At 24.7% G+C, this 13,094-nt stretch overlaps 1 protein-coding gene across 1 annotated transcript; it reads left to right on the plus strand.

Annotated features, from left to right (window-relative positions):
• The first annotated feature begins 265 nt into the window (after positions 1–265).
• Positions 266–12,763, plus strand: LOC129966142 (store-operated calcium entry regulator STIMATE-like). Its single transcript, XM_056080530.1, has 7 exons — positions 266–626; positions 3,559–3,607; positions 3,723–3,818; positions 5,636–5,757; positions 5,929–6,041; positions 8,004–8,087; positions 8,968–12,763. The coding sequence occupies exons 1-7, from the start codon at positions 527–529 to the stop codon at positions 9,178–9,180; spliced, it is 777 nt and encodes a 258-aa protein (XP_055936505.1). The 5' UTR covers positions 266–526; the 3' UTR covers positions 9,181–12,763.
• Positions 12,764–13,094: the final 331 nt, after the last annotated feature.

Genomic DNA, 13,094 nt, shown 5'->3' on the forward strand with positions numbered 1-13,094 from the left:
TGTACAAAAATGTCCAAGAGGCAGAATTAATTTCTGCACGACAATCAAAAATGCAAGCATAGTGTCAATCCCATTATAAGCTTTTATAAAAACAGGCAATTCTTCTACTGTACAGTGAAAAAAATATACAATACATTATCAGAATATTCAAATGCTTATATTTATACTTATATTTACTCGTTTATTTTTTTTTATATATATATTGTTTACCTTCTCAGCTGATAGAGAAAAAAAACTTCTCAACTCTCTTCATAACTAATGCTTAAGCAATTACGAGTTTTGGTTTCAAACATAATTATTGTAGATCAAAATATATGAAAAAAATAAATATTTTATTTAGTTATTATTGAAAAGTTCCATTAAAGTGTTTTTCTTTAAGAGAAAAATTAGTTTCATATGAGATACTTCAATGTTTCTGATTTCTTTTCGTGTTTGAAATGAAATGTGTTTTGTCCATTGTCCATAGTTTTGAAATGATAATGAACTATCAGATTTTTGCTTTATTATGAGATAAAGCAATTTCAGCATGGATTCTGAATTACATTGTACCCATGGTGCCTTAACAGATTCTTTTGGATGGCTTGTTCAAGGGATATTGGCATGTCTTGCATTTACTTGTCTTATTTGTAAGTAGTTCCTTGTTTATTTAATTATTAATCGCCGCGCGCTCTCGATCTCCTTCCAAAGTATTATGTTATGCATGAGTTATTAAAGTTTATATCAAAGATATTTTGTTATTAATGATTTAATATATTTTTTCGTAAAGTATAATTACAAATTTTTATTATATGTAAGATATATTTTGCATTCTGTGGATTGCTTTTATGTTTACCTGTTTGATTAAAATCACATTTAGTTCTGTCATAATAACAAATGCAATTACATATTTCTGCGCCCTCAAACCAAATTTTTGTCTGATTAAAAAGTAATTTCTAAACATTTCTTGTAATTTTCATTTCTTTTGTATTGTCAAAATATGTTATACTAGTCATAATATAATAATTACTATAAAAATGTCAATAGTAAATGCCAGTAAAATATGTATTCCTTATTTTTGTGTAAAATAATGTCAAAATATGTAGTTTAAATATTTTCTGCTTCTGAATTGTTTTATTAGATTTAATTAATTATGGCAAGTTATTAAATGTGTTTTTTGGTTAAAAATTAGTTTTTAATTGTATACTACTAAAAGAAAATTTACTATTTATTGCTACAAAGGTTTAATTACTGGATTTTAATGTGCTTATATGATGAATAAATTGTATGCATTGATATAGCATTTGATATGATGAATAAATAGTATGAATTAATTATCTCTTAATTATTTTTTTGTCATTGAATATTGTTTTCTAAATTATTTCTTATTTAAATTTCTTAACAAATCATTTTTGTTTATAAGATTTAAATTACTCATCAGAAAATGATATGAGTAATTTTAGCTTTTTTTTTTGTGTGTGTGAAGATATTTATTTATATAATGTTTGCCTTCACTGATCAGTCTATTTTTCTGCACCATTGCTTATTTTTCATTTTAATAGAATAGTTTTATTATGTTCTAGAATTAAACTTGATTGTTAATTATGGTAACTATAATTTTCATTCCTTAAGGAGCCATTGAACCTTTCTAAACGTAATATATTTTTTAATTCTTTTGCTGTCCACTTTATTTATTTTTTGTATTTGTATATTTTATAAAAATAATAATTTGAAAAATAATAACAAATTATGAATATTTGGCTTAGTTACAATATTTTAAGGCTTGTGGAATAGTGAAAATTATTTGGCCTCATTCTAGACTCGTACATTGATAATTGCCAAACTAAAACAAATGTCAGACAGTTGTTTAATGCAGGACTTGTTGATGATCGTAATTATTATCTTCATTCCTGTTTCATCCCCTATAAAATTTTCACTTTACTATTATATAAAGCTGATAATCTGCTTATGTAAAAAAAAATTAATTTAAAAAAATTCAAGTAATTTAAAAAGAATTTACTACTGCCTATTTATACATTTAAGAAACAGACTATGAATTATACTAATGCTAAATATCTTTATTCTTTTTGATGTTCAATTTGCTATTAGATATATGATCGCAGAAGCAGGTATTTTATCTCTGTGAGGTATTTTCTCAAAACTCATTGAATAAAGAAGTTGGCACTATTCTTCTCTTTTCTGTAATATCAAAAATATAAGAAAATTTAAGCAGAAGCTATCAATAATTCTTATAAAATATTTCTTTTTTTACTGTACTTTGTGCGTTAAATTAGTTTGTAAAATTTTTCCGCAAATGAAATTTGTAATGTCGAGAAGAGAGAAAACAGAATATATGTAATTTAAAATCAATAAGGTAAGAGTTCAAAATCTTGAAAGAACATATTTGCAATTAGGTAAATGATATTTACTTTCATGCTATTCAGATATTAATATTTCAAATAATATTTGGAACTCTTCTATGTCTCAATACTTTTATTTCCATTTTTTTTTTTTTTTTTGAATAATTTATGAGATCTTTGGCAAAAATGTTATTTAGAGAAACATCTAAGGTTGGAGCTGAGGAATTTATTAATTTATATTATATATTTTCTAAATGATTGAAAATTAAAAAGAATATGGCCAATTCTTCATTACGTTGATTAATTTGGAATCAGTGTTCGCTGAATAAAGTGAAAACAGATAAATTGACATAAATTTGTTGTTGACAAATATTACATAGAGGAGTGTCAAAATTATTCCAGTGAAGTTGCTATTCAGATTGATTTCACATTTCTATTCTTTGCAGTATGTTTTGACAATTGCAATAGTACTTTTTTTTTAAAAAAAAGAACATCAATATTTTATGAAAAAAAAATTATTTTTATATATGAACTAAAAGGATTTAATAATCTTCAAAGTAAGATCCCCCGCCCCTATCTGTTTGAAAAAGTAAAATGTAGTTATTTTTTGTCTTTTTTGCATTGCAAAGATATTGTTTAAGGCTTAGGTTGATAATGTTTTTTTAAGATTAATGCTTATTTCAGTTGCTTTATCTTAAATTATCCACTAGTATGTTTGGAAAGGGGAAGTTTGAAAATAGATGAATCAGACAATAGTGTGTTTAAGCATTATGTTGTGATTGGACTTGATTCTATTAGAATGGTTCATGTACACAATGAAACAGTCAGATATAAAGCTATGAAGAGATTTAATTACATCTAAACAAATTTAATTTCTTTACCAATTTAATAATTAGAAATATTTTCATAAATAATAATGAATATTAAGTTATGACCAAAAATTTAATTGAAAGTAGATAGAATCTATAACCGTTGAACCAACTGGTCACTAAAGGTGGCTAGTTAATAAATTATTCCAATGTTTATCATTATTTATAGTGTCTAATTTGATGATATTTACATGAAATAAATACTGAAATTTATTTTTGATTACTAATAAATAACTGTAAAATATTTATTTAGTGAAAATAATTGTTTCATAAATTGAGAAATTAAAAAAAAAAAATTGGTGATTTTAAAATCTTATTGTGCATTTTTTTTTTTTTTTTTTTTATATATATAGTGAAGAGGTTTTGTGAACCACGAAGGCAAAGAAGGCCTTGGCTTATTTGGTAAGCATGTTTTTTTTCTTCTCCTGTCTTTTTTCTTTTTTTTCAAAAACAATGTTTGTTTTTAAAAAAAATTACATTGATTCGTGTTTTTAAAAATTGCTACATCATCTTTCAGGTTTTATGACACTTCTAAACAAGGGATGGGTGCTTTAGTAATACACTTTGCTAACATATTTTTAGCCGAGTTTTTCCAGGGTGATCCATGCACGTGGTAAGTATATTGAATTTATATATGAATATTTCCAGTATCAGGGCACTCTTCCCACTAAACTTGAGTACATTTTATAATTTAAGTGGATTTAATAAATTATGTTATTATTTTTCAATTTATTTTCTATTTAGATTATTATTAATAATTTATTTTTCAAAGTGGGCAAAATCTGTTTCTGGATCATTAAAAGGGTTCTAACTCATTAAAAGAATTATGTATAAACCAAGCATTTGGATGAATAGTCATAATGTTGCTCATCTGGGCTGATTCAATTTTTATATTGTTGTTGTATAGGATACTATTTTGGCTGTTGTCAAAGATAAAAGTGTTCCCAAAGAATTTTTAGTATTGCCATTGAATGATCCTAATCATTAATCCCACTTCATACAAAAGTGCTTTGTGTGATTAAGCAAAAATGTTTGAATTCCATAATTTGCTAAAAATCTTTATGTATAGAAAATTATTTTTCATGTAATTTAAATTTTCTCCAAAGCTGAAAGTCAGTTTAGAACAAATTGTAGCATTGAAAACCATATTAAGAGCAATTTTTAGACTGTTATTTACAAACAAAAGCTGTATAATTGGCAATTTCAGCCAGTGGTTATAGATATATGGAGGTTTCTGTTGGCACAGTGTACAAGGTGATGCTGATTTTATAACATGGATAGCTCAATGTGCAAAGGCAATTTAATTATCCAGTTTTCAATTTCTTACTTAAAAGGACATAATTTTAATAAAAAAATATCAATTCTAGAAATAAAGAATTCATTTTCAAATTGAAAATGTGGAGAAATTATGCCTGCAAATTGCAAAATTGAAACTGATTTTAAGCTATTAATTTCAGAGAATCATCTTTATCCATCCGATTGGTTGCTTATACAAAATAAATTTTTGCCAAACATTTTATTTTATTATAATTATTTAATCTAAATATTTCATGAATTAGTAATTATTATTTGTAGGAAATTCACCAAAACATTTTATTATTAATTCTGATTTTCATTATATTTTCTATAAGTGCAAAATGTTATTTATTTATTTATTTGCATTTTAAAATAGCTTTTTCACTACAAGGAAGCTGTGGATCTTATTTTTAATTTCAACTTGATTTTATTTTTAAATATGATTGTAAAGTTTTTCAAAGTAATTGATTAATCTATTTGAACAAAATGTAAATGGCAATATCATGTATGATAAAATTTTAATAATGTAATTATTTATTTCCAGTATTTTTTCTTTGCAGACATAATATATGTAGAAATACTTGGTCTTGAATATTTGTCCTATTCTAGCTTGTTGCTAAAAAAACTCTTATTTCAATCCCTCATATCAATTGTTAGAACATCAGATGGTAGCTTACTTATTTATGGATGGAATCGTACTCATAATAGTCTTATCTAAAAATTAACATTTTAATTCACAACGTTGTTTATTTATATTATAAACAATTCTAGTCATTTCTCTTAAATTTCTGTATAATTATTCTAGAATGTTCAAAAATTGTATAAATGTGAATCCCACTCATTGTGATCAGATTTTCTGTTCCCTTTCATTATAAATTGCTTCAATATTATTTATTTTATTGTTACATTTTCTTTTTTTATTCTAACAATATGTAGAAATATTTTGTTCATCAGTAACTTGTCCACTTGTAGCTTTTTATATATTACTTTTTACATGTTTTTAGTTGACTACTGTAAACTTGATACAAAGAGAGGGTATTCATAAGGGTGAAAAGTTTGTTTTCTTAGACATGTATGTAATATGATAATCAATTACTGTTGTATTTATTTATCTTGCTTAATATCTTCTTTTAGGTACATAGTTAGTTTTCTTCTTGATTCATCAATTGGCCTATTTATTATTTTTATTGGCATTAGACTTACACAACATATTTCAAGAAGAAAAGGATGGGACCATTTAGTCTTTGGTGAATATGGTAAGTAACAATCAATTAATATAAGTAGTGGTTGTAGTTTAAGAATAAGTTTAATTTATTGATAACTAAAAGTAAAAAGATATTAATCTTTGCATAGTATTGTCATACTAATATTTGAAATATGTTGTGAAAATATTTATTTAAAATGCCTACATTGATATTTATTTCTAGGTAAAGCTCCATATGTAAATGCTTGGCTTTCTCAGTGTGCTGTATATATAATGCTGATGCTTATAGAAAAAATTTTCATGACTCTTATAATTCAACTAAAATTTTGGGATCAGGTAAAATAATTAATCTATTCATAGTTTAGTAGTGTTTATTGCAAAGGATTTGCTTTGAAATCTAGTTTTATTTTATTTTAAATTGACAGTGTAAGAGTAACTCTGATAAGAGTGCAGATATTTTCATGCCATACTATCTATTAAATATGCAAATGACATTTATTATATTTTTGTTGATTTCATTTTAAGATTTTAATCACATATGATATTGCATGTTTTCATAAAAGAATGAAGTGTAAAATGAGCATTTACGTTTAGTATATTTAAAAAGGTGTTCAGTAAAATTATTTTTTATGCATTAAAATAGATTGTCTATATTATAGATTTTGTACTGAAATATAGATTATAAATTTATGATAAATTAGACTGTGATAAAAAAAAATATAAGGTTGATGGCCTTTGTCTTTTATTTTATAAACAAGTTTGTTCTTATGATGTAACATTTTATATGAAGGGGCATTAATGGATGACACATAATTTTGTGTACAATAATAAAAAAAATGCAATGCATGACAATATAGAATGGAAATGAAAATATTAGTTTTTCAACTTAAAATGCATTTCATGTTGAGGTGTTTGGTCGAATGCTAAATTAGTTTTAAAATCCTAATCTTATGAAATTTTATCAAGCCATATGAGATCATTATCAGAATCAAACTTTCAACCACCAAGGAATCTCTTCATGGATCTAAACTAATGAGAATTTGTGGATGCTTTGTCCATGGCTGCATGGTGTGTGATCCAAAACTTTCCAATAGAATTTTATAGTTTTCATTACATTCTTGCAAAAGTAGAATAACACCAAGAAGAAATAGATATCAAGAACAAATTTTAGGTGAAGAATTTATCTAAGTAACTTATTTATTAACATTTCGAAGGTTAAAGTATGTGCAAGAAGAACCGTTTCAGTCTTGGTATCTTAATAACTTTGGACCCATAGTAAAGGTTGGTTATTTCCAAGAATTCTGACCCTCCCAAACACTATTCTTTGAATTAAGTTCATTTTCCATAAAGAAAGAAGAACAGGAAATAAAGGCAAGTGTTCTCTTTCTGGCATAGCATCCCACCGAGTAACACCTATCTGCACAGTGTTCCAACTGATGGAACACCTAATTTTATTCATTGATTATATATATGCTCTCTGTATAAAAAAGTTAAAATAAAATATAATAAATAATTTAAGATACAGCCAACAAAATAACAGTGAAATTATTTTTCTAACAATTTTTTACTAGAAAAAAATTAGCAGAATTCCTTGGGGAAAAAAGAGTCTTACATAATGTGCTGTAGCTAAAAATTATGGATCAGCTCGATTTAAATTATGATCTATTAAAAAAGATTAAAAGTGAATCTTAAACATATTTTTTTTCCATTTGTAGTTGAATTTAACAATTTTAGAAGCCAGTGGAGTTAGGTTGCACCGCAAAAGGTTAATCAATTTTATGCCTTTAATATATATATGTAATGAAGTAGATTGTAAAATTTTAAATTGTTAGTGATAATTATTAGCCATCAAATTGCTTTTATTTTTAAAAAGTAAATAAGAGATTATATGTGTAGAAAATGTTTAATTAATTAGATTAGATGTTTAATTAATTAGAAAATGTTTAATTTAGAAATAGATTTTTCTCAGGGTGAAATACATTTTTTCCCCCTGTCTTTTACTTAAGTGATTAAATTCTGAAAATTGTATAAATTGGAATTTTAGGTGCTCTTTCCAGCAATTATTATTTTGAATCACAAACATTTAATTTTTTTACTTTGGAACAGTTTTTAATAATTTGAGCCAATTGGTTTTAGGAATAGTAAATTTTTAAAATGTGTTGAATGATTATTTTTTGATACCTATAAATTCATATTAGGGTAGAATTATTTTGGGAGGTTCAATTTCTTCATATGTGCAGTAGTTATACTGAAAGTAGAAATGTTCATGCCATGATGGTAAATTATTTGTATTTACAGGTTCGCAAAATTATTATGTCTCCGATTAAAGATCCAAAAGTAGAAGTAGCAATAGTTGTACTGATAGTACCATTCATTATAAATGTGAGTATTATTCATATTATAAAATTGTGGCATATTCATATTCGTATTGTAAAAATATTTGCATTTATCTAACAAATTCATTTTAAAAGAACACTTAAAGAATGTTATTTTCAAAAAGTATTAATTGAAAGCCAAAAATAAGGTTTTTTTTTTTTTTTTTTTTTACTTTATGAGTAGTTTTATTTTTGGATTGGACTGATCTTTTAATTTTGAGTAATCTTTTACATCTTAGGCCCTTTTCTTTTTGGAAAAGGTATAATTAGTCCTAGAATAATTTTGATGCAGCCTATAAATTGTCAAAAGAACTTTGAAGAATTTCTTTAATTCTGACTATTTTTATGTTTCATTATTACTGTAATTGTGAAATGCAAGGTCAACACATTTGTGTCAACAGATGCTTAGTTTATGGAAATCATATGAAAAGATTATTGATTTGTTAATTCATACTTAAAAGGGACTTACTTGAATGACCATTGCTATTGCTGTTAATTTTCAGTAGACCTCTCAAAAATGTGATTCCAATATTGGAAGATAACATTGTTGGTACATTTGATTCAATCGTGTTGAAAACTCAATTATTAAAAATGGGAGTTTTCTAGATGGGAACTAAAAGTCATAAGCTTTAGTCAAAGCTCAAAATCATGGGAAAAAAGGGATGCTTATATATATATATATATATATATATATATTAATAAATTAGATAAAATGTGTTTATTCGATACCATAATTTTTTAATTCTTTTTCATCAGTTTTATTTATTTAGATATAACTTTACTGTAATTTGAAATATGTTGGAGAATTTTTGAAAAATTGTAGAATTAATAGACATTTTAAAGTTTATTTAAAATAAGTAATCTTGTAATTTTTTAATATTTTTTAGGTATTTATGTTTTGGGTTGTTGATAATTTCCTAATGCAAAAACATGGACGCTGGAAGCAGTGTGTGATAAATGGGAAAGTTAAAATTCATTATGAACGAAATGATCAAGATTCTTGCTCAGAATCTGAAGTTTTGCTGTCTGGTGAAGATGATCCTTTGGCAATAGAAGTGAGCTGCCAACAAAGACACCCTATGCTTGTTCCTGTGTCATGAATTAAAATTCATGTGTTTTAGAAACTAACCAAAGCATATCTTTACTCTTTTTTAAACACCAAAGATTTATTTGTGCTTTTTCTATTAACAAAAGTATTTATGGTTATTTTTTACTGTTCAGTTTTGTGGGAATGTGTTTTTGCATTTAAATTAATGCTCCGCCTTATTTATTATTTTTTCGTTATCATAATTAATAGACTAAAATAACTTGAAATGTACCAATCATTGTTTTATTTATAAGATTATTTTTTTTTGTAAACCATATCTAATCAGTATGATTTAATATTTTATTATTATTATTATTATCTACATTAAAGCTTTGGTTTACTTGATTTATTAGTTTATATAAAGTAGTTTTTAATGTATTTTAAAACTCAAAATTTTCTTGTTACTCTAGAAAATAAATTTTCATTCCATCCATGAATCATAAAACTTTGAAATGTTTTCAGATTTACTGTATTAATATTCTGTATTCCCAGTCTAAAGGAAATAGATGAAAAAGCTACCAAACATCTATTGAAAATAATACTATTCCATTTCTGCATTCATCCTTTTATAGTTGTATAAAGTTGCAAATATTTTACTATCTACTTTATAAGTGTTAATGTTGATCATTGTTAATTTTTAATTCGAAGAAAATCTCCACGTCCATCATCCTCAGTGTTCACCATCAAAATATTAAGACATCTCTTGGATAACTGATTTTTTATATTTGCTATAAAAATTGATGTGGCAATGTATCATTGCATGTGTGTAGTTAGTCCCCTGTTTATGGTTGTGATAAAATTTGTGAAAGCAATATTAACTATTTATCTTTCTTTTAATCAAACTAAATAATTTCTTATCAAATGCTTTTTCTTGTAATATTATTATTTTTGTAAATCAAATGTATGCAATTTGGTCAATAATTGAGTGATAATTTAAAGCAAATCTTTTTGTTCTATGGTATTTTCTTTTAACCCTATTCCATTTATCTTATTTTTTCCTGTTCAGTTTCATAATATAAATATAAATCAAAAAATTCTCAATAATGATAAGACTGAAAGTCTAAATATATTTGCTTGTCAAAGCTGACTGGGACACTGGCTTGTCAACTATTGAATAGTATCTTTTTCTAGGATTTTTAGTCTACAACACAGATAGTTTAAAATAATACTTTTCAGTAAAGAATCCAGCATGTACCTTGAACATATTTTAACAGTACCTAACTTTTAAATTAAAAACTGTTATGTTTTAAATGTCATTCAGTTTATTTAAATGTATTTCAACTTATTCTGTAATTTTAAAAGTTCTTTTCATCCCCCTTTTTTTATCATTATTGTTTCTTGTTTTTTCATGAATATATTTTGTATTTAAAATGTTTTAATTTTGAATTAGTGATTAACTCTTAATATATCTGGAAAGAAGCAACTAAACATTATTTACATTTTCTTAATTGTGTGTAAGTATACATTATAAATTAATCAAAACTCTGTATTACAGTCATTTTAAAAAATGCATTCTGCATTTTATTTTATAAAAATTATTTAAAAAGATCAACGTTATTTTAATTATCTTAGGATATTTATTTATACTGTTTATATAGTTTTAGAAACTTTTCACAATAGTGAGCTGTTGTTAGTGAGATTTCTCTGCAGTTCTTTGTTAGACTTAGCTATACGAATTTCTGTTTTATCATTCTCAGAAATGTATATATTCACATTACCATAACTAATTAATTGGCATTTATTAAATAAAATTATTTGGGCAATAAAAATAATTGTTTTTAATGAACATATTAAATTGTTGTGAAGGTTATTATCAATACTACATTAAAATTAATATTTTTAATTGTGGTAAATTAATGCCATATTATACAAGTAAAATAAAGATTTTATATATAGTCTTTCTGATCAAATCCAAATGATATGCTTTTTGAAACATTAATAAATATCCCTAATTAAGGGACTATTTTGTATTTTCTAAACATTTTAATTTTGCTTTGTTATACCTACTTAGATAAATGTAGTAGTAGCTCCAGTTTTCTCTAAAACTAATTCATGGTGAGGAAAAATTTGGTTTTATCTTTTGATAGGCAAGATAAAACCTTAAAAACAACAGCTATTCCCTCTCTATTTTTGTTTTGCATTTGGATAATTTTAATGTTTGCACTCAAATGATTTAGAATACTGTTTATCGAAAAAGAATTGACACATAAAATCAAACTTTGATAATGATAGCTATTCCATTACTTGTATTTTTATCATAAGTAATTACCATTATTTTTTTAATTTAATGAATTTCAAGAAACAGGTTTTGTGTCAATTTTCATTTAGATTATTAATTAATGAATAATAAACTCTAAAATATGAATTAAATTAACATTAAAATTAAACAGTAAGCATTTCGTTAATTTTGTGATACTTTTTTTGAGGTGGTATATAAGTTTGCAAGAATATGTTGAAGAATAATTCCCTATTTATGTCATTTCTCTGTATTAATATATATTGTATTTGCACAAACAGAAAGAGATCTATTTCAGTACTCTTGTATTAACCACATGTCATTGGCAAACATAGTCAACAGATTAACCTGACATCTGCTGCACTTAAGTTGCTGATGTGCAATGAATATACAAGTACTCTTTTTTTTTTAAGCAGTAACACTTAAGATTAAATGATTGAATGAAATTTTAAACTCATGAACTTTCTAGGTGTACTCATAAATGCTTAATGGAGAAACTATAAGTAATTTATTTTCCCCTTTCATAAATTTTATCTTTGGAAACTGATTCTTACAATTTGAAAGAAATGGGATATGGCCTATGGATTGTGACCTCTGAATTCCTGAAAAATAAATTAAAAATACTTATTGATAAAATTCAACGTGAATGCAGGAATGAAACTAGAATGTATAATGTTCATAGCAATAATTCTACTTCTCCTTCCCTCATTCTAGTTTCATCCCTGAATAAGAGCTTCATTTTGAATGAAAGAATTTCAAAAGCATGCCTGTGATAGAAATATTTAATTTGCTATAATTAAGAATGATATATTTGGTCGTTTCTCTAAGTTTTTTTTAATTGTGTATTAATTTAGAGAGAAATTGTTTTATTCAATTATTTTTATTTAAAGTGCATCTCTTTATTGTAGTAATTAACTATTTAAATTTCTTTTTAGATGAATATGCATTTAATATTTGTGAAAATAAATTATATTGAGTCTAAGGGTAGTATTTACACTTATTTTTAATTTGAAGCATGCAAGTATAATTAAACTTCAATTTTTCATTTATTTATATAAAAAATATTTTAGTTAAATATTGCTATTGTAATTAAAATAATCATTCTCAACAGGATTGAATTACTTCAAAATGTTTGGAAATAAATATTATCTGGTGCAAAATTTTGCATTGTGTAATGAAATGTTATTAAATGTACTACTTAAATATTTTTATTACCCATGATACAAGTAAGAATGTTTTAGTCATTTTCTGTGCAATGCTTCTTTTATTAGAAATGCTTAGATTAGATTGTTTTCCTTGTGTAACTTTTCATGTATTTTTTCTTTAATACTGTATTTTTCATTTATTAATATTCCTTGCTCATTTTTTAACAAAAGCAATAAAGTATTGGAAACAAAATTTATGTATAATTTGTAATTTTATATTGCACAAGATGCGCCTTACACATACCATTTTTAGGGCAATTACTAAGAGGCTAATTTATGTGTAATACTAGAACTTGTAAACTTAAAAACCATAAAATATTCTATCCATAAAGTTTTTAAAACCACCATTCTATTTATACTAAATTTTGTATGTATAATGGAAAAAATAGTAAGAACATGCATTTAATTCTGTCATGTAAAAAAATAATTTAAGTCGTGATTTGTCGAATTTCTGTTTGTGTTTTAAAGGAATAAAGTTTGGTTTTT

Source organism: Argiope bruennichi, chromosome 4 (genome assembly GCF_947563725.1).
Source record: "Argiope bruennichi chromosome 4, qqArgBrue1.1, whole genome shotgun sequence".
NCBI lineage: Eukaryota > Metazoa > Arthropoda > Arachnida > Araneae > Araneidae > Argiope > Argiope bruennichi.

Coding starts and splice junctions, on each gene's coding strand:
- LOC129966142 (XM_056080530.1), top strand. CDS start 527: ATGGATTCTGAATTACATTGTACCCATGGTGCCTTAACAGATTCTTTT. Junction 5,758..5,928: donor TTTAGTCTTTGGTGAATATG/GTAAGTAACAAT, acceptor ATTTATTTCTAG/GTAAAGCTCCATATGTAAAT. Junction 8,088..8,967: donor TAGTACCATTCATTATAAAT/GTGAGTATTATT, acceptor AATATTTTTTAG/GTATTTATGTTTTGGGTTGT.